This window comes from Dama dama, chromosome 10 (assembly GCF_033118175.1).
Source record: "Dama dama isolate Ldn47 chromosome 10, ASM3311817v1, whole genome shotgun sequence".
NCBI lineage: Eukaryota > Metazoa > Chordata > Mammalia > Artiodactyla > Cervidae > Dama > Dama dama.
In genome coordinates this window covers 2,845,559-2,865,683 of record NC_083690.1, presented here as the reverse complement: position 1 = coordinate 2,865,683, position 20,125 = coordinate 2,845,559, and the positions used below count along the sequence as shown (strand labels likewise).

At 56.1% G+C, this 20,125-nt stretch overlaps 2 protein-coding genes across 10 annotated transcripts in view; one reads left to right on the top strand and one right to left on the bottom strand.

Moving 5' to 3' along the window:
• Window positions 1–9,598, top strand: part of UNKL (unk like zinc finger) — a 31,921-nt gene extending 22,323 nt beyond the window's left edge. For 4 of the 8 annotated variants that reach the window (XM_061152486.1, XM_061152491.1, XM_061152490.1 and 1 more), the window contains 5 exons: window positions 4,809–4,901; window positions 5,363–5,590; window positions 6,182–6,384; window positions 6,521–6,778; window positions 7,329–9,598. In XM_061152486.1, coding sequence (XP_061008469.1) covers window positions 4,809–4,901; window positions 5,363–5,590; window positions 6,182–6,384; window positions 6,521–6,778; window positions 7,329–7,481 — 935 coding nt within the window. In that variant the 3' untranslated portion in view covers window positions 7,482–9,598. Of the gene's footprint in view, window positions 1–1,013; window positions 1,084–4,808; window positions 4,902–5,362; window positions 5,591–6,181; window positions 6,385–6,520; window positions 6,779–7,328 lie in introns of those variants that run through there. The other 4 variants (XM_061152485.1, XM_061152484.1, XM_061152483.1 and 1 more) reach the window with 2 other exon arrangements.
• GNPTG (N-acetylglucosamine-1-phosphate transferase subunit gamma) lies at window positions 9,577–20,125 on the bottom strand. 2 transcript variants are annotated; one of them, XM_061152492.1, is made up of 11 exons: window positions 20,057–20,125; window positions 19,889–19,946; window positions 19,742–19,809; window positions 10,884–10,938; window positions 10,737–10,820; window positions 10,573–10,666; window positions 10,394–10,508; window positions 10,237–10,319; window positions 10,032–10,163; window positions 9,875–9,956; window positions 9,577–9,784 (listed from the first exon to the last, which is right to left on the bottom strand). In XM_061152492.1, exons 1-11 carry the CDS (start codon window positions 20,106–20,108, stop codon window positions 9,687–9,689), a joined length of 921 nt encoding a protein of 306 aa, XP_061008475.1. In that variant the 5' UTR covers window positions 20,109–20,125; the 3' UTR covers window positions 9,577–9,686. The 2 variants fall into 2 exon arrangements, with proteins under 2 accessions (XP_061008475.1, XP_061008476.1); XM_061152493.1 differs by lacking the exon at window positions 10,394–10,508 and having other exon boundaries at window positions 10,237–10,287.

Here is a 20,125-nt window from a genome sequence, read left to right as displayed (position 1 = left end):
GAGCCCTGGCCGGTCTGTAGTGAAAGCCCAGTGAAGAGTGGAGCTAGTGCGTGAGATGGCGCCTGCCAGGTCATGCCGATCCCCTGGTCCCCGTCTGGGCAGTGGGCACCTGGCTGTTGTGGGAAGTCACGGAACGCTGAGTTGCCCTTTGGCCCCGGGAGGAGAGCCCTGGCTGGCTTTTCCGCTGTTGGGACCCAGAACCCGGAGTGCACAGGTCCCCCCACCCCCCCGCGGGCTGCCCTGCTTCCCCCAGGGCCATTCAGGCTGCACCTCTGCGATGTCAGCTGAAACAAGCTGGTGCTCCTTGCAGACCTCCCCCTTCATGGAGCCCTTTCAGGGCCACTGGGCAGGTTCCTCTCCCTTGCCTTCCACCTCAAACAAACAGGTGGAGTTCACCTCCCTGCGGAGTTCACCGCCAGGTGGCTGGCAAACGGTGGGACCCGGGAGGGAGGGACCCGGGGCTGTGGGCAGCTGAGGGCAGGGCCACGGCCTGTTGACCCACGGGCGCTGGGTTGAGCGTTTTACTTGAGCCGCTGCGGGTGGACAGGGTAGGAGCAGCCGGCCGGCGGCAGGGCTCGCTGGGATCCCACTTGAACCCACCAGAGCAGCCCTCGCCGCGATGGTTTTCGCACATCTTGGGCCCGGGGTCCCAGCACGCCGCCTCTGAGCGCCAGAAGAGGCAGGTGCTGGTGCGAAGAGGTGGAGTGCCCCGCCGAAGCCCGTGCTCTGGGCAGTGGGGACGCGGTGCTTCGAGGACGCGGAACCGCGAGGCCAGAGACCAGGGCAAGGGGCGGGGCTGAGGTAGCGGGGCCGTGTGCGGGGGGGGGGGGGGGGTGCCCTGGGGGCGGGGCCAGGGCGGGAGGGGGTACCGCGGGGGCGGGGCCGGGGTAGCGGGGCGGGGCGATCTAAGGCTTGCGTCACCGGGGCGGGACACTTGGGGGGGGGGGGCATCCTGTCTCGGGGCGGGGCGATCTCAGGTTTGCGTCACCAGGGGCGGGGCCGGCGAGGGCGGGCGGGGAGCGGGCCGCGTTTGAATCTGCGGCGGCGGCGGCGGCGGCGGTACCAGCGCGGGGCGCGGGAACGGTGAGTCAGCATCGTCAGCCCCGCGCCGGTAGGGTGCGGGTCGTCGTTCCCCGGAGCTGCGGATGGGGCGGTACACCGACTCCCCCCGCTAGCTGCGCCCCCCATCCCCTCCCATCCCCTCCCCACAGGCGGGCCAGGTGGCCCCTCAGGTGCGGTGCATCCGCCTCTTCCTGTCCCCGCCCCGCCCGCCCCCTCCCCTTCCAGTGGCCCTCGTAGCAGTCTGCAGCACCCGCGCCCCGGACCAGGTGTGACAGCCAGGGGTCCGTGCCAGGATCTTAGGGGTTGCGGAATGAGGCCAAAAAACCTCTCGTCTTTAGGAGCCTGCTCTGCAGGGGCGCCCGGCGCTTCCCTGCGTGGGCGCCATCCACCGGGCTCTCCAGGGAAACCTGCATCGCCTAGCGGGGGTGGGTCTCCCGCTCCCAGGTGAGGACTGGGTCCCTGCCTTGTCCTGCTGCGAACTGCCGCCGCACTATGGGGAACTCAGACCAGCAGTGAGCCGCTGTGTTGGGTGCGTGTCCATCCAGCAATCAGCGGAAGGACAGCCCGCCAGGGGCATCCTGGCCCTCCCCAGGGGGTGATGGGTCAGGGTTCCTAATTCTGACCTCTAATTCCTTGAGCTGTAAGTTGTCCCCGTGTGTCCCCAGGTCCTGGGGACCTGGGCATCCCTCAGATGTGCTGTGTCACGTTGGGAACTGAGCTTTGCCAGGGCTGTTACTCAGCAGTTTTCAGCTAATTGCTCACTAATGTCTGGGCAGTTCCTGGCATTTTGACATGGCGGGTTAGGGGTCAGGTGACTCAGTCACGTAGATTCTGAGTGTTAAAAGTCATTTCTTTTGAGAGAACATCTCAGAACCTGGATCTAATCTCAGGGAGCAGTGGGGTGTGTAGTAGGACGAGAGAAGCAGCGCTGATTCTCTTGGGGGCCGGGACACCTCTTGGGGGCGCCTGCCACCACCCCACACAGGCTGTGGCTTGTCAGGTGAGAGTTGGTCCCGGCTGTGCCCTGGCTGCACCTGAGGGGGGCAGGGCAACAGCAAGGTCCTTCTGTGCTGAGTCACAGGGTGGGGGTGGGGGAGTGGGATGAAGTAAGTGCCTTCAAGGTGCGAAAAGGCTCCTGCGCTCAGTTTATTTCCATCCATCCATCCCTTCCTTCCTTTTACACACCTTTGTTAGTCAAAAAAAACGTTTCTGAAACTCTGCCAGCTTTGAAGCCGACCTGATCCCCCCACTTCAGGGTGAAAGGCTAAGTCCACGTTGTTGGGCTCAGCTGACCGGCATGTCCCGGGCAGAGTGGACATGCCAGGCCGGTTTGGGAGCCTGGGGAGATGGTGCGGGGCAAGTATGCAATGGGCGGGTCACCCTGCTTATGCACAGCAGGTGGGTCTGCACGTCAGCCCGCAGTGGTCTGGGTCTGAGATGGACCACACAGTCCAGGTGATTTGAAGGGGAGAGATTCTGAGAAGGGTTTTGGAGGCTGAGCAGGAGTTTTCTCAGAACTGCTGGGGCTGATGGAAGCTGTGTGTGAAGCTGCCACCCAGAGCAGTGCTGCAGTGTGAAGGCAGAGAGGAGCCCTTGCTGGGGAGAGGGAGGGGGAGAGAGGGTCCTGCTGGGAAGTGTGGACCAGTCACTGAGGGGGGTGTCTTTTCTGGGAGGCAGGGCTTGGGACATGAAGGGGTTGGCATCCCTGAAAGTCTCCTCCTGGGGCAGAAGAGGTCAGGGTTGGGGGGCAGCCTGCAGAGATGGGGGCCCTAAAGGGGTGGGTGGGGAAGAGCTGAGGAACGCGCTGGGTTCCTGCTCAGCACGTGGGTACCAGCACAGCAGCCCAAGGGAGGCACCCACGTGCAGTTTGCTAAGGGCCTGGGGCTGCCATGGGGCCTCTCTTGGTGGCAGGCGGTGATGCAGCCACACTGGAGGACAGGTGGTGTCAGTAGGTCAGAACCATGGAGGTCACTGGTGTCCGGGTGTGGACAGCCACCGGAGGGGCTGCGGGGCTGCCCAGGAGGACGGGAAGGCCGGGAGGTGGCCCGAGGCAGAGGAGGGAAGAGGGACAGGTGGAGGGTGGTGGTGAGGGCATTTAGGAGCTCCACTCAGGGCTGGGGGGCAAGGCTGGGGCAGCAGTTTGAAGAGTGAGATGGAAGCTGGGGATTGCAAGAAGCGGGGGTCAGCCAACTCGGGGTGGATTTGGGTGAGGGCCTGTGGGGCCTGCAATCATGTCTTAGAAAGGGTGGGAGCCAGAGGCGGCCCCCTTTGCAGAGTTGACCGCGGCAGGAGGGGTCCTGAGAGGCCTGGAGCCTTCGGCCTACGGGAGGCGCTGTTGGGCACAGAGAACAGCCTGACGAGGACAGGTGGTCCCAGTTACTGTGGGTTAAATTAAAGGCCTGCCTCAGCCCTGCACTCTCTGCCCCTGACCCTGGGAACGTGACCTTATTTAGAAACAACTCTTTGCAGAAAATTCCCTGGTGGTGCAGCGGTCAGGACTCCTTGCTTTCACTGCCCAGGGCCCAGGATCAATCCCTGGTTAGGAACTAAGGTCCTGCAAGTTGTGAAGTGCAGCCTGCCCCCCACCAAAAAATAAAAAATAAAACCTCTTTATAGGTGTAATTAAGGTAAAATGAAGTCATTAAGATGGGCCCTAATATGATATAACATGTCCTTAGAAGAAGGAAATTTGGACACAGAATACAGGGGAGGGAAGACCGCGTGAGGACAGAGGTACTGGTGGGGCTGGAGCATCCACAGGCTGAGGACCACCGAGGATTGCCAGCTGGGAAGGCAGGAGGGAGGGTCCTTGGAGCCTTGGCGGAAGCGCAGCCCTCTGCTGCTTGTCGGCCGCCGTCCAGGGATTCTGCCACGTAGCACCAGGCAGCTGGGGGTGGAGGCGGGAAGCTGACCAGAGCAGGCAGGCCTGACGAGGGTCCCATGGTCCACTCTGGGCTGGAGGCTGAGGCCTCTCTTGAAATGGGCCTCGGTGTGCCCGGCCAGGCATCAGGGGCACTGTGGGGCCCTGTGGCCAGCAGGGGGCATAGGACCGGGCCATACCAGAGAGGTCCCAGCCTTCTGGAGGGAGTGCTCCGGAGTGGACCCTGGCGAGGTGGGGGCAGAAGGGAGCTGGGGCAGCAGCGCCAAGTGCTGGGCCCTCAGCATCACCACATCTCCCCAGACCTGGCTGTGGCTGTGCTGGGGGGCTCCCCCGGACCCTGGTCCTCAGGCCACCCCTTCCCCGAGTCATCCCCATGGGGCCATGGGAACTCGGGGGGTTGGCGGACCTGACCTTGGCCGTCCCGAGACGGCGTCCCACTCAGTGCCAGGGCCCCAGGAGGGCGTGTTATGTGGGGACAGTGGGGGGTGGTCAGCACCAAGGGGGCCACGGCCCATTCCCCTGTCCCTTTGATAGGGCTGGGGGGTGCACGGGGGTCCCCAGCAGAACAGGAGGGAAACAGCCCTGCCCACTTGTGGGGCCTGGTTTGGCCCTGGGGTGGTCAGTGCAGGTACCCTCCGCGTCATCTGTGAGCCCCTTTCTCCCCGTGGACATCGCCCTCCTCGAATTTTCTTTACTAGGCAGGCATGTGAGATCTGGTTAGATTTTACCAAATGATCAGAAGCTGAGTCAGCAAAATGAGGGCTGTGTTGCCATGGCTATAGGAGGGGTGGGCCCCGAGCCGAGGCGGGTCCCCACGCCACAGGAGCCTGGGTCCCCCCTCGGTGACACTGGGTCTGTCCCACAGGATCCACCCTAGACCTTCACCTCAGTGACATCAGTCTCGCGCCCCCGGATAAGGACCTGGAGGAGCACGACGGCCGTGACCTGGGACCCAGAGGTGGCCCCTAAGCCCGCACCTTCCAGGGCTGCCCCCGTGCCTCTGGGGTGGGAGGGGTCCTGTCTGCCTCCCTGTACTCCCCAACCTCAAAACCCCTGCAGAGTGGGGGACAGGCCTTTGTGGCGGTTCCAAGGGGACGGGTGGGTTCTCGGTTCACGTCAGATACTAAATCGTTTTCTTCAATGTAAAAGTTCATCTTTTTTTTTTTTTTTTCTCTGATCTTAAACCACTTCTGGGGCCTAAAACGTCCTGGGACCACTGTGCCCATGGACAGGTCACCCAGGCGGGCCTAGAGAGCATCTGAGGGGTGAGAAGTGTGGCCTTCTCACCTGGGTGGGGGTCCCCCAGCTCAGGGCAGTGCCAGGTGATTCCGGGGCAGAGGGCCTCTTGTCGTGTCTGGTCCCTGGGGCTGCAGTGGCCACCTCCCACTAACCTGACGTCCCCCCGCCAACTCCATGCAGGTCAGAGGTCGCTGGGGGGCTCGGCTCCCGTGGCCATCCCAGGCTGCCTGCCGCGCTCCCCGTCCCTGCACTCCTCCTCATCCCTGTCTGCCTCCCCGCTCGGCTCCTTCTCCCAGTCCCTGCCAGGCCCGCTCATCTCCTCGGCCATGACGCCCCCCCAGCAGCCGCCGCCCCTCAAGTCAGAGCCCAGAGCGCTGGGCCCCGCAGCCTCGTCCTACAACTCCTTCGGTGAGTGGCCTTGCGGGGCCCCGGGGTGGGGAGAGCCACAGTGCTGTCCATCATGTCCTGTTGCCACTGCTCAGCCGCACGGCCCGGAGAGGGGGCCTAGGGTTCGCACCTGGACCTCTGGGGGGGTCAGCGTGCCTGGGACCCCTCACTGCTCTAGGACGCCACAGTGGTGGGACCCGCCTCGCAGGACCTGCCAGGCGCATGAAGTCAGCAGAGGCCAAGCACAGAAGCAGATGGATTGGCAGAAACAGGAGACTTGTGACCTGTTTTAAAAGAAACAATGTTTTTATTTTTTTTTAAAGAAACAATGTTTTTAAATACTTGTTTTACTCTCTAATGTCACATAAGTCAATAGATGACACTCACGTAACCAGAAACCCTGTGGGGTCCTCCGGGTCCTAAGTGTGGACAGGGTTCTGGGACCAGGGTCTGAGCTCCACGGCCCCCACGATGCAGCTCCTCGGGCTAGTGATGGCGCAGGCGTCCTTGTGGGGGGTGGGGGGGGGCAGGGCTGGGGTCCCCGGAGCTGGCTGAGGGAATGCTCAAGAGGCCCAGGCTCGAGCATACTGACGCCAGCTTCTCCGCACTCAGGCTTGAACGGCGTCCCCGGCAGCATCTGGGACTTCGTCTCCGGCAGCTTCTCTCCCAGCCCGTCCCCCATCCTGAACGCCGGCCCCGCAGCCTCCTCAGGCGTGAGTCCCAGCAGCGCCGAGCTGGCCCGGGTCCGGCGGCAGCTGGACGAGGCCAAGAGGAAGATCCGGCAGTGGGAGGAGTCCTGGCAGCAGGTGAAGCAGGTGAGCTGGAGGGAGCTAAGGTCCGGGCGGGCGGGGCAAGGGGCGGGGCCCACGGGGGTGGGCGGGGCAAGGGGCGGAGCAGGGCGTGGAGGGGAGACGCCGGCTCCGCCAGGTCACCGCGGCTCCTGGGTTTCAGGCCTGCGACGCGTGGCAGCGGGAGGCCAAGGAGGCCAAGGAGCGGGCGCTCGCGGCCGACAGTGCCCGGCAGCTGGCGCTGCAGAAGAAGGAGGAGGTGGAGGCGCAGTTCCGACGGCTGCAGGAGGAGCTGGAGGGCCGGGGCTTGGCCTCCGCGCTCCCCGGGCTGCGTGGTTGCGGCGACATCGGTGCCATCCCTCTCCCCAAGCTGCACTCGCTGCAGAGTCAGCTGCGCCTGGATTTGGAGGCGGTGGACGGGGTAAGTCCAGGCTTGTCCTCAAGGAACCAGCGGGCTGAGCACCGAGGTGGGGCGGGTGGCCCGGCACAGCTTCCGTTCTCTTCCCCCTCGCCTCCTCTCAGCCACCGTGCCCCCCCTGGACAGGGGCCGCATCGCCCACGTCTTTGGGTGACCCTCCAGGGTCCCTGGTCACCCTCCTGCTGTAGTGCTGAACCCGCTGCCCTTGGCTCAGCAGGAAGACCCTTCCACACCAGGCATTTTGTTAGAGCCTGGGGCGTCCGGGGGCTCCCCGGCCCTGCCTCTCACGCAAGCCACTTCCCTGTCCCGGCCCGCACACGGGCTTTGGCTTTTCTCGCTGGAGGCTGTTCAGGAGCCGGGGTCCATCCTGCCCAGGCCTCTCCACGGGCCGCCTGCCTGGCGCCCCTCCCCTCGCCCTGTGGAGGCGCAGGCCCTGGGAGCCCAGCCCCACCCCGAAGGCTCATGGTGGATCCTCCCGCTCCCTCCTGGCTCCTGGGTGGCCGCGGGAGGGCAGCCTGCCCCAGCCTGACGGTGCTCCATGCCTGGCCCACAGGTGATCTTCCAGCTGCGGGCAAAGCAGTGCGTGGTGTGTGGGGAGCGGGCGGGCGCCGTCCTGCGACCCTGCCAGCACCGCGTGCTCTGCGAGCCCTGTGCGGCCAGCGCCCCCGAGTGCGCCTACTGCGCAGGCCAGCCCCTGCCCTGGTGACCGCTGCCTCACCTGCTTCCTGGTGCCACCGACGTCGCGACCGCAGCCCCGCGCGGCCCACCCATGGCCTTGGACTCTTCCTCGCAGACCCTGACGCCCCACGGGGCGTGAAGGCAGGGTGACCCCTCGGGGTCTGCGGTCCTGATGCCACTGTGACTGGATCCTGGGAGCTCGAGTCCCGAGAAGCACTTTGTAGACGGAAGAGTTTAGGTAGAGGTTCTGAGGTGCTCTGAGCTGCTTTGAGGTTCGTGTTTTTAATATGCGATATGAAGCTTTACACGTGTACTGTGAACAGAGCACTTCCTCTCGGTCTCTCTCAGCCTGTAGCACGGCAACCATGCTAGTTCCTATGAGATTAGTACTTATGAAGTGAGCATTTATCTAGTAGTGAGAGATACCTAGGATTTTTACAGTTTTCAAATTAAGTGCAAACCAATAGTATTTATAGCAGAGTGATTATTGAGAGACATACACATGTAGATGAAATTTTATGAAGGGAACTCACTTCCTGAACGTGTGCACAGTAACTGCAGCGTCAGTGGCAGCCTGTGGCCGCAGGCCCCGACCAAGTGCCTCCGCCTCGGAGAGCCGGGGATGGCGCGTCCCTCCTCCCTGGACAGGCCAGCGTGTGTGAGTCTGCGGGGCAGCGGGAGGGCCCTCGGTGCTCCCCTCCCCCAGGCTCGCTGGTGGGCGTCCCGGCTGGAGCCACGCCCACAGTCGCCCAACCGTGTGGGAGATACTGTTGCCAGGTGTGTCTGTCCAGGCGGTGTGATCACATGACCACAGCTGGGGGAGGATCTGGCCACCGTGAGGGCTGTGCGGGGCAGGGTGGTGGCAGGGCTGCTGGGAACAGGTCGGCTCAGTGCCGGCTTCGGGCTCTCCTGTCTGCGTCGGGTCACTTTTCCGAGGAATCCAGGAGGAAGTAAAAGGTGTAGTTGACCGAGACCTTACTTGCAGACATGGATAGGGTAAGGATCTCCCCGGAGTCTGCTGCAGGCACGAAGCAGGGACTGGGCCCTGGCCTGAAAGGGATGAGCCGCCCCTGCCCGCCTGCCTGGGGCTGTGCCAAAGACTTTATATAGCATTTTTTTAAAGTGCAAAGTGACTAGGTAAAAATTTTTATCAGTGACCAAATTAGAATGTATTTACTACAGTGAGAGGTTGAAAACCCTTTTTTAACGTAAGACACACTGATGGGAAAGCTGTCATTCAAAGGTGGGTCCATGGCTCCGTGCAGCTTGCCCGCTGCTAACGGTAACTGACTCAGTTGTGGTGAACCTTCTTTGTTTCAATTATAGTGATGATGATTTATTAGCTCTTAGAAATTACCTATATTTTGTGCTACTGTTATCACTGTTTAAAGTTTATTTTTATTAATATTTATGCACTTGTTTCCCATGGCAGGCCTTTGGCCTTCCAGGGAAATGGGACAATGTCTGTAATCGACATCTAGCCTAGACATTTTCAAATTATAAACAGGAACAATTAAGCTTTAGGTGTATTTATAAGCTACTCCGGTCAGTACTCTCTGTGGGGCTTGGGGAACTGGAGGCGCACCCCCCAGGTACTTGCTGGCTCTGAGGACAGGTGTGGTGGGAAGACCAAAGAACCACTGGGGTGCGGCCCCTGGGGCTGCCCCGGGGCCGGGCTGGCCTCCCAGGCCGGGCCGGGCTCAGTGTCTAGCGGTGTCACTGCCCCGCACTCAGGCGACAAGGGGGTGCTGGGTGTAGCAGCTGAAGCTAGGTGGTGCTCGGCCAGGCCGTGGCTCTTGCTGCCGGTGTCGGCTCCTGAGAGCTCCGTGTGCTAGCGGTGACGTTCTGTCGTCCCACCGTCTGTCGCTGTGGGCAGAAGACCTGACTCCTTGTGGATGCTTCACACAAATCAATTTATGGAAGCCCCAATCTGTATGTTAGAGTGTTTAGATGAGAATGTTATTGGGATGGAGTTTTCTTAACCCAGAAGGTAGTATTTATAATGCATAATCATTTACTCATAGTGAATTGTTTAAAGTTAACACTTGTTTAAATTTTTTTACACTATAGCATTTATGCAATGGTTTACAGAATTCATGGAATTATTTTTATCAGTATGGAAATTAATTAAAACTCTGATCTTTATTTTGTCTGCATCTTTGAGGACAGCCCCAAGGGCCTGCTGGCACAGAAGGAGAGAAAGGTCCTCAGGCCGAGGCCCACAGCCCCAAGGTCACAGGGTGTCCCCACGCAGTCCAGGGTCGCCTCGCAGGGGCTCTGCTATCCCGGCCGTGGGTGTCTGGGGGCCCCAGTGCTCAGAGCTGGGGGTTTCTGCCAAAACACCAGGCAGTGGGAGTCAGGACCCAACCGGCAGACGCAAGGCCCTGGTGGGCTTGGCCCCCTCCACCCCACACTGCGGACCTGCAGGCTTCCCGTAGGGGATGCCATGGTGGGTCAGCACGCCTTGCAGTCTCTCTATCTCCTGCGACAGGGCCTTATGTGCCTAGACCAGGGGGTGGAGAGGAGTGGTCAGTCCATTGGTGGGAGGCCGTCCTTGGCTGGGGGGCTGTGTCTGTACCTCCTGGCAGCTCTCCAGTGTCTCAAACTGCAGGTCCTTGGTGGCTCCTTCCCGCTGCGCCGATTCACTTGGTTCTGATGTCTTCAGATAACCAGCATCTTCAAAAATCGCCCTGAGCGACTTCTCGTAGCCCTGCAGGTGGAGGGTAAGGAGTGAGCGCCCACTGGGCTGCCCGGCCGCCGCCCGGGGCCCGCCCGCAGCTCACCTGGGCCGTGATCAGCTCGTCCGCCAGGTCCTGCTCCAGCTGGTCCCACCGCTGCTGCAAGACCGCGGGCAGGGTCGGGTACACTGAGGGGTCCGACAGAAACCAGCTGAGCTGAGCCCCTCTGCCCCCCACCCCGCCCGCCCGCCCGGGTGCCCACCTAACAAGGAGTGGGGGTGGCAGACGAGGGGCGTCTCGAAGGTCAGCGCGTAGACACAGGTGCTCGGCTCAGACACGTGGGCCAGCCGGTTGCTTTTGCCACAGGTGAGCTCCACCTGGGGGGGACCTCGGTGAGCAAGTGGGGAAAGCAGGCCCCGTCCCCCCACCCCCGCTGCCCACCTTGCTCTGCCGGCTCCGTGACTGGCATGCATCGCCATCCCGCATCCACATGCCCCTGAAGGTGTTGTTGGTGATCTCCCATTCGTGCCAGATGCTGCGGAGGGGCAGAGAGTGAGGCGGGGTGGGGCAGGGCACCCCCAGGGCCGCGGCCGCACCCCGCTCACCCGAGGATCCCGCTGTAGGCGTTCCAGCGGAAGGTCTGCTCGTGCTGCGTCACGTTGTGGAACGGGCAGAGCTCGTACTTGTACCTGCGGGCACGGTGCCGTCAGCGGGGCCCTGGCCCCCAGCCACCCTGCCCTGCCCTCACTCACGTGGACTCCACCAGGCTGAAGCACTTGCCAGAGAGTCTGGAGAGGTGCGCGGGCCCTGTGGGGAGAGCGCAGCCCGCTGAGTACGGCGCCCGGAGCGGGCCCAGAGCCGGGGCCTGGAGGGACGGTGAGTGCCAGAAACGCGACAACCAGGCAGAGAGCATAAGCGACTTCACAGAGCGCCAGCTCACACGCCGTGAGCACACTGCCAAGGACCACTGAGACCAGCAGTGCTGACCCCCGGAGACCGGCTCGCCGGCAGCCAGGTGAGCGCCTTGCAGCGAAGCTCCCGCCCCAGTGGGGCCGTGAGGAGCAGCCTGGCTGGGGGCTGCCAGGAGCCCAGCCTCTGTTCTGCCCAACTCGGATCCCAGGCAGGAAAGGGGGCTGCCCGTGAAGGCTGCGGGCAAGGGGTGACGGTCGGACACACAGCAGGCCATCCAGGACCCAGGAGGAGTGCAGGGAGACCCCGAGGGGGCTGCACACGGCCGCCCCCAGGCTCAACACACCCACCCTGAAGGCTGCCCCAGCACCGGGCCAGGCTGCAAGGGACCCGCAGCCTCTCCAGAGGAAAATGCAACAGGACCACCTGGGAGAAGCCCAGATGCTGGACTGTCTGAAGACTTCAGTTAGACAAATGCCTAAAATATCCATAAGGGGCTGGAGGGAAACAGGAAGGACCAAAGCGTGTCCAGAAAATGACAGGTGGGCAGAAAGGTGAACCATGTCCAGAGGAACTAGAAAACCCTGGAGCCGAAAAATACAACTGAACTAGTGAACCCACAGGAGTTCAACAGTTCTGAGCAGAGAGAACCAGTGACGAGACAGTGGAGGCAAAGAGGAGGGGCAGAGAGGAGATCTGAGGAAATAACTGCCCCAACCCAACAAAACTCACGGATCGACAGATCCAAGTGGCTCACTGAACTCCACGTACAACACACTCAGAGAGACGCCCACCGAGACAGAAGAGAAACGGCAGACACCAAGTCGCAAGTGGCAAGAAGTGACTTGTTACATGAAGGAATCAATGAGATTATCCACCTACTTCTCTGCTACATTTGGGAGGCCAGGAAGCAGTGGGGTGGGAGACAAAACTGTCAACCAAGGAGTCTATATCCAGGAAACCCTCCTCCAAGAGTGAGGCAAAATCAAGACCCTCCCAGACAAAGGCTGAGCGATTTCATTACCACCAAGCCTGCCTTGGACAGAGCCCCTTGTTACCCCCCCAGGAAAGGCGAACACATGGGCAAACTGAAAGCAGAGTCATGGTCCTGAGCCGCAGATCTACAGGGTTCAGAAGACGAGAGGCATGGATATAATTACAGATCCACCCTTGAAGGGTCAGTTTCTGAAGTCAACCACAAAGTTGGGGAGGGACAGAGTTGTACAGGAGAAGTCTTGGAATTCACACCAACTTCAATCATGTACAAGTTAGACTTGAACAGTCACATGATCATATGTAATCCCCAGGCGACTGGAGAGGAAATGGCTACGTAGTATACACACAAAAGGAGGTTGAAAGCAGGTGGCTTGGGAAAAAGTCAACAGAAGGAATGGAGGGAATGAGCAACAAAAGACAACTATAAAACAAACTTTGCTGTTTCGTCTTCTCCAAATCCTTCCTTACCAGTGATTACTTTAAACGTAGGCAGATGAAACTCTCCCGTTTGGAAGGCACAGATTGGCTAAAGGATAAAGAAATGTGACCCAACTGTGCGCACTCGTCATAAGAGACGCACCGAAGGCCAAGGGTGCAAGCAGGCTGAAAGTGAGAGGGTGGAGACGGCGCAAACGGCGAGCGCGGGGCCGGCCACGCTGGCATCCGGCAGGACGGGCCAGCAGTCAGCACTGTTCAGGGAGACAAGGGCGGTGTCACACATGACTGGGTCCCCTCACCACGGTCGCGACAAGTACAGGCACATGGCACCAAACATCACTGTTGGCAAGGACGCCAAAGGGAAAACTGGAAACATGGGGCTTCGAGATTAAACCTTACAAGGAATGGCTGGAAGGCAGCCTACAGAAAGCGAGAAAGTGTTTACAAGTCGCAGGGTAATATCCAGAATATATAAACAGCTCCCATAACAACAACAACAAAGCCCCAAACAACCCAATTAAAAAATGGACCACAGGGACTTCCTTGGCCCAAGTGGCTTAGACTAAGTGGCTAAGACTCTGAGCTCCCAGTGTAGGGGGCCCGGGTTCTATCCCTGGTCAGGGAGCTAGATCCCACATGCCCCAACTAAGACCCAGCAGAGCCAAACACATCAGGAAAAAAAAAATTTTTTTAAAGATGGACCAAGGATTACTAGACATTTTTCTGAAGTGAAAAATAAATACAAATCAAATCCACAATGAGATATCAGTTCATCTATATTAATATGGCTGTTACTAAACAAACAAACAAAACAAATGCTGGTTAGGATACAGAGAAACCAGAACCTCTGCACACTGCTACTGCTGGTGGGAATGTAAAATGTACAAGCCGCTGCTGAAAAGTTGAGTGGTTCCTCATAAAGCTTGAAGGAAATGGCAGCCCACTCCAGTATTCTTGCCTGGAGAAGCCCAGGGATGGGAGCCTGGTGGGCTGCCGTCTATGGGGGTCACACAGAGTTGGACACGACTGACGTGACTTAGCAGCAGCATAAAGCTTAAGCATATGGGGTTGGCCAAAAAATTTCACCTCGGATTTTTCTCTAAAGATTTTTCAGAAAAACCCAAACGAACCTTTGGCCAACCCAATAGAATCTTATGATACGGCAAACTGACCCCTGGGTGTGTGAACTAAAGGCAGGGACCCAAACATGGACCATGTTCACAGCAGCCTTACTCACAGTAACCAAACAATAAAAACCCAAGTGTGCACCGACAGATGAATAAACAGAATGCAGTGCGTATGGACAATGGAATACTATTCAGCCTTAAAAAGGAAGGAAATCTTGCCACTTGCCACAAAAGGAACTTCTGAGATTTGTGGTAAGTGAAACGGGCCCATCGCAGAAGAATGAGTATTGTTATGACTCCACTTACATGAGGTACTTAGTTCATTTGAGCTGCTATAACAAAATATCACAGACAGGATTTTTTTCCTACACAGACAGGATTTTAAAGCAGCTATATTGCAACCATTTCCAGGGTGTTAAGGAAAACAAGGTGCATAAACAGAATCTCAGCAGATAAATAAAAATTAGAAAGAGATCTGAAACTCTAAAAATAATCTTTTAAAAAGTCAGAAATAACTAGCAATTTAAACCCCAAAATACCTAAAATACATGTATTCATCATGCTCAAGGGAAGCTTATTCCAAGAACACAGTGTTGGCTCAATATTAAAAAGCCAAAGCTCCCCACCCTATCAGTTCAGTCGCTCAGTCGTGTCCGACTCTTTTTTGACCCCATGGACTGCAGCACACCAGGCCTCCCTGTCCATCACCAACTCCCGGAGTTTGCTCAAACTCATGTCCATCGAGTTGGTGATGCCATCCAACCACCTCATCCTCTGTCGTCCCCTTCTCCCGTCTTCAATCTTTCCCAGCATCAGGGTCTTTTCAAATGAGTCAGTTCGTCACATTACGTGGCCAAAATATTGGAGTTTCAGCTTCAGCATCAGTCCTTCCAATGAATATTCAGGACTGACTTCCTCTAGGATGGACTGGTTTGATCTCCTTGCAGTCCAAGGGACTCTCAAGAGTCTTCTCCAACAGCACAGTTCAAAAGCATCAATTCTTTGGCACTCAGCTTTCTTTATAGTCCAACTCTCACATCCATACATGACTATTGGAAAAACCATAGCTTTGATTTTGCTGGCAAAGTAATGTCCCTGCTTTTTAATATGCTAAGTTGGCCATAGCTTTTCTTCCAAGGAGCAAGCATCTTTTAATTTTATGGCTACAGTCACCATCTGCAGTGATTTTGGAGCCCCCCAAAACATAAGGTCTCTCACTGTTTCCACTGTTTCCCCATCTATTTCCCATGAAGTGATGGGACCAGATGCCATGATCTTAGTTTTTTGAATGTTGAGTTTTAAGCCAACTTCATCACTCTCTTTCATTTTCATCAAGAGGCTCTTTAGTTCTTTGCTTTCTGCCATAAGAGTGGTATCATCTGCATATCTGAGGTTATTGATATTTCTCCTGGCAATCTTGATTTCAGCTTGTGCTTCATCCAGCCCAGCATTTCTCATTTCTGCATATAAGTTAAATAAGCAGGGTGACAATATACAGCCTTGACGTACTCCTTTCCCGATTTGGAACCAGTCTGTTGTTCCATGTCCAGTTCTAACTTGATTCTTGACCTGCATAGATTTCTCAAGAGGCAAATCAGGTGATCTGGTATTCCCACCTCTTTAAGAATTTTCCACAGTTTGTCATGATCCACACAGTCAAATGCTTTGGCATAGTCAATAAAGCAGATGTTTTTATGGAACTCTCTTGCCCTCTCGATTATCCAACAGATATTGACAATTTGATCTCTGGTTCCTCTGCCTTTTGTAACTCTAGCTTGAACATCTGGAAGTTCACCATTCACGTACTGCTGAAGCCTGACTTGGAGAATTTGGGGCATTACTTTACTAGCATGTGAGATGAATGCAACTGCACAGTAGTTTGAACATTCTTTGGCGCTGCCTTTGGGACTGGAATGAAAATTGACCTTTTCCAGTCCTGTGGCCACTGCTGAGTTTTCCAAATTTGCTGGCATACTGAGTGCAGCACTTTTACAACATCATCTTTTAGGATTTGAAATAGCTCAACTGGAATTCCATCACCTCTACTACCTTTGTTCCTAGTGATGCTTCCTAAGGCCCACTTGACTTCACATTCCAGGATGTCTGGCTCTAGGTGAGTGATCACACCATCATGGTTATCTGGGTCGTGAAGATCTTTTTTGTACAGTTTTTTTGTGTATTCTTGCCTCTTCTAATACCTTCTGTTTCTGTTAGGTCCATATCGTTTCTGTCCTTTACTGTGTCCATCTTTGGATAAAATGTTCCCTTGGTCTAATTTTCTTTAAAAGATTTCTAGTCTTTCCCATTCTATTTTTTTTTCTCTATTTCTTTGCATTGATCACTGAGAAAAGCTTTCTTATCTCGCCCTGCTATTCTTTGGAACTCTGCATTCAAATAGGTTTATCTCTCCTTTTCTCCTTTGCCCTTAGCTTCTCTTTTCTCAGCTATTTGTAAGGCCTTCTCAGACAACCATTTTGCCTTTTTGCAATTCTTTTTCTTGGGGATGGTCTTGATCACTGTCTCCTGTCCAATGTCACGAACCTCTGTCCATAGCTCTTCAGACACTCACTCTATGATCTATTTGTCACTTCCACTGTATAATCCTAAGGCATCTGATTTAGGTCATACCTGAATGGTCTAGTGGTTTTCTCTACTTTCTTCAATTTAAGTCTAGATTTTGCAATAAGGAGTTCACGATCTGAGCCACAGTCAGCTCCCGGTGTTATTTTTGCTGACTGTATAGAGCTTCTCCCCCACCCTAGAAACAGCTTGAAAGAGAAAACTGAGGACCGCCTTGACAGGTTTAGAAAAAACCTTTGACAAAACCCAACACCTATTCATGGTTAAAACTCAGCAACCAGGAACAGCCTGGAAGGTCCTCTCCCTGAGAAAGCGCTACACACGGGATCTTCAGGCGGGGGACAGAGGCCGGGTGGGGGGAACCTCTCCCCACTGCTCTCGGGAAACCCAGAGGACCGGCCAGCTCACAGGCGCACAGCTAGACTCCAGCTACTACAGGAGCAAACGCTAACCATGGGAATGCAATGGACACAGTCCAGAACGTGGGAAACACGCGACCCAGTTTCCTTAGTAAATAAATTGCAAGGAGCCGGAGGGAGGGGATCTATAGATTCGAGGAAGCTATGGACAGGCACAACACATGGACCTTCCCTACTGACTCAAACCACCGGCCTGTTAAAGAGTATGAGAACATTAGAGACATCTCAGACAATGAGGGGATTTTACTGACTGATGCTGTTGCTGTGCTTTTCAATACATGCATACCAAAATATTACAAATAAATTGAGAGAAATTAGTTTCAAAGTAACCAGACTGGCAAAGAGAAAGCTGGGTGAGGGTGCCTAGTGCTTCTCACACCTTTCTTCCACTTTCACACATGCTTGAAATTGTCTATAACTATTTCTAAGTCACGGAAAAATCAAAAGTAAAAATGTGTAGAGTAAGCACTAAAACTGAGCACAAGCAGAAACACGGGAACCCAACTGCAAATCAAACTGATGACAAAGAAAAGAATGACCTGGTGAAGGTTGGACCACAGTGCCCTGCAGTCCAACTTTGGTTGGACACACTCCAAAATAAATTGCAAGTCTCAAACCTCACTCACGTATATCATAGTGAGACAGCTGGCCCAGCGCATAATCAGATGCATGTATTATTCCCTTTTGACTGATTCCCAGGGCAAGGGTCGGGGCGGGTATGGGACCCAGGACAGCTGTACAAGGCATTCTGTGTGTGTGCGCGATAGTCACTCAGTCGTGACTCTTTGTGACCCCACAGACTGTAGTCTGCAAAGCTCCTCTCTCCAGGGAATTCTCCAGGCCAGAATACTGGAGTGGGTTGCTATTCCTTTCTCCAGGGCATCTTCCCGACCCAGGGATCAAACCCTGGTCTCCTGCATTGCAGACAGAGTCTTTACTGTCTGAACTACCAGGGAAACTAGGAGATCCGAACTGTAATTATTTAGGAATAAACCATCATGACATCTGAAACTGACTTTCACATGGTTGGGGAAAATGAAAGTTCACTTTTTAAAAAGCGGAAATGAGAAAAAGGTAAAGCAAGCACAGCAAAACATCAACTGTTACACTAAAGTCGGAGTGTACGCTGCTGTTCACAGCCCCATTCCTCCGTTTTTCTACGGAATATTTTCACAGTAAAAAGCTGAACTCAGTCTAGAGTGAAAGCTCACAGCGGTACCGTACCTCCGTCTCTGATCTCAGCGCTCCACCCCCACCCCGTGGCCAATCCCTCTGGGCCTGGCATCTGCATGCAAGGCCTGTATTTGGCCACTCCTCTTGCTGGACTCTCCTCCCCCAGATATCCACATCCCTAATGCCCACTCCCCTTCAGTTTCTGACAGAAATTTCGTTTCTCAGTCTTTTCCTGAACCCCCCAGTTAAAACAGCAATCCCCAGAACAACTCCATGCGCACACTTCTCTGCTTTCCATCCCTTCAGAGCACTTTTCACCAAGTCTACATTTTACCTACTTTTTGTTTATTCTCAACCTACTCTCCTACCAATTAAGACTGTCAACTCCATGAGGACATTGTATGCTTTCTTCATTTCTGCATCCACAGCATAGACCCTAACACGTGGTAGCATTCAATTAAAAAAATAATTCTGGGGGACTTCCTCAGTGGTCCAGTGCCTAAGACTCTGCACTCCCAAAACAGAGGACCTGGGTTCAATCCCTGGTCAGAGAACTCGACCCCACGTACCCCAGTGAGAATCAAAGACCCCAAGTGCCTCAACTAAGACCTTTGGCGACCAAATAAATATTTGTTTTAAAAAGAGATCTTGGATTTTTTCTTTTTAATTGGTGGGCTTCCCAGATGGCTCATTGGTAAAGAATCTGCCTGCAATGGCAGGAGACATGGATTCAGTCCCTGGGTTGGGAAGATCTCTTGAAGGAGGGCATGGCAACCCACTTCAGTATTCTTGCCTGGAGAATCCCATGGACAGAGGAGCCTGGCAGACTACAGTCCATGTTGTCACAAAGAGTCGGACATGACTGAGCGCTGTGCAGCTTGCAGGATCTTAGTTCCTGCGTCAGGGGTTGAACTCAATGCCCTTTGCAGTGGAAGCACCAACTCCTAACCATTGGACCACCAGAGAATTCCCTTGGATTTTTTGTTTGTTATATTTAACACCCATTTAACAACACAGCAATTACATTCCTGAGACCCTGTTGCAGGAAACCACTCCCATAGGTGTAGAAAGAGGGACGCCTAGAAGGAATATTCTCCTCAACAATGCTTTTAGTGACCAAACTCCATAAACAACACCTTGCTGGACAATGAAAGAACGCAGAGCATCCTGTGGAATGCTAGGCACCAAGTGAGAAAAGCGAAGATGCGACAACAGCAAATAAGCAAACCTGCATAGTGGAAGTCGCTCAGTGGTGTCTGACTTTTTGTGATCCCATGGATTAAACAAACAGTCCATGGAATTCTCCAGGCCAGAATACTGGAGTGGGTAGCAGTTTCCCTCTCCAGGGAATCTTCCCAAACCCAGGGATCAAACCCAGATCTCTCTCATTGCAGGCGGATTCTTTACCAGCTGAGCCACCAGGGAAGCCCAAGAACACTGGAGTGAGTAGCCTATCCCTTTTCCAGCGGTCTTCCCGACCCAGGAATCAAACCGGGGTCTCCTGCATTGCAGGCGGATTCTTTACCAGCTGAGCTACCAGAGAATCTCTTGTTTTGAGCGGTAAAATGGTACTACTAAAAACAAGAAAGCAAAGGTCACACACAAAAAACCTACTACACGTTTTTTACGTGTAAGCTTATGCACGTAAACGCATTAGAAAACGTTTAAGAACAGACACCAACCTGATAACAGAGGTCACCACTAGGAAAGCTAAGGACTAAACCCCTAACTAGTGAACCCGGCACGGGCTCACTCTGGAAAGTTAGCGTGCAATTAGAAGGCTGACCAAGAACAGCATGAGCCTCCAGGCCCTAACTTCCAGGGCCCCTCGTCCGAGGCCGCCCTCCCTCCCTGGTGCCCCTAGCGCCGGCTCCCGAGAGCTGACGCGGCCCACCGGTGTTGAAGCTGGGCCGGCTCCCTGCTCGCCCCGGGTCCCCGGCACGTCGGCGGTCAGGGCCCCGCACTCACCAGACACGGGTGAAGGGTCCCTCTTGGGCTGGAGGCGACTGGTCTGGGGCAGGAACGGGTTGTTGAGCCTGCGAGACGCGGCAGGGTCAGGGAGAAGCAGGCCCGGGCCGCGGCGCCGCGCCCCCCACTCCCCGCGCGGCAGCTCACCCGAAAGTGTTGGGCTCCTCCACCACCTTCATCTTGGCGGCGCCTGCGGGCGCGGGCCCTGCGGGGAGGGAGCAGTGAGGAGGCGGGCGGGCGGGGAGGCAGCGCGGGGCGGGGGCGCGGAGACCAGAGTGGGTGCTCCGGGACGGAGGCGCCGGGCTGGGCACTCACCGCGGGCCCCGAGCCCGAGCAGCACCGCCAAGCCCGCCAGCCTCGCCGCCATCGCTGCCGCGCGGTCAC

Bases quoted from the DNA above. Each gene is read 5' to 3' on its own strand.
- GNPTG (XM_061152492.1), bottom strand. From the start codon at position 20,108: ATGGCGGCGAGGCTGGCGGGCTTGGCGGTGCTGCTCGGGCTCGGGGCC. The intron at 19,947-20,056 runs GTGAGTGCCCAG...CCCTCCCCGCAG, and splicing joins GCTCGGGCTCGGGGCCCGCG to GGCCCGCGCCCGCAGGCGCC. The intron at 10,821-10,883 runs GTGAGTGAGGGC...CCGTGCCCGCAG, and splicing joins TTCAGCCTGGTGGAGTCCAC to GTACAAGTACGAGCTCTGCC.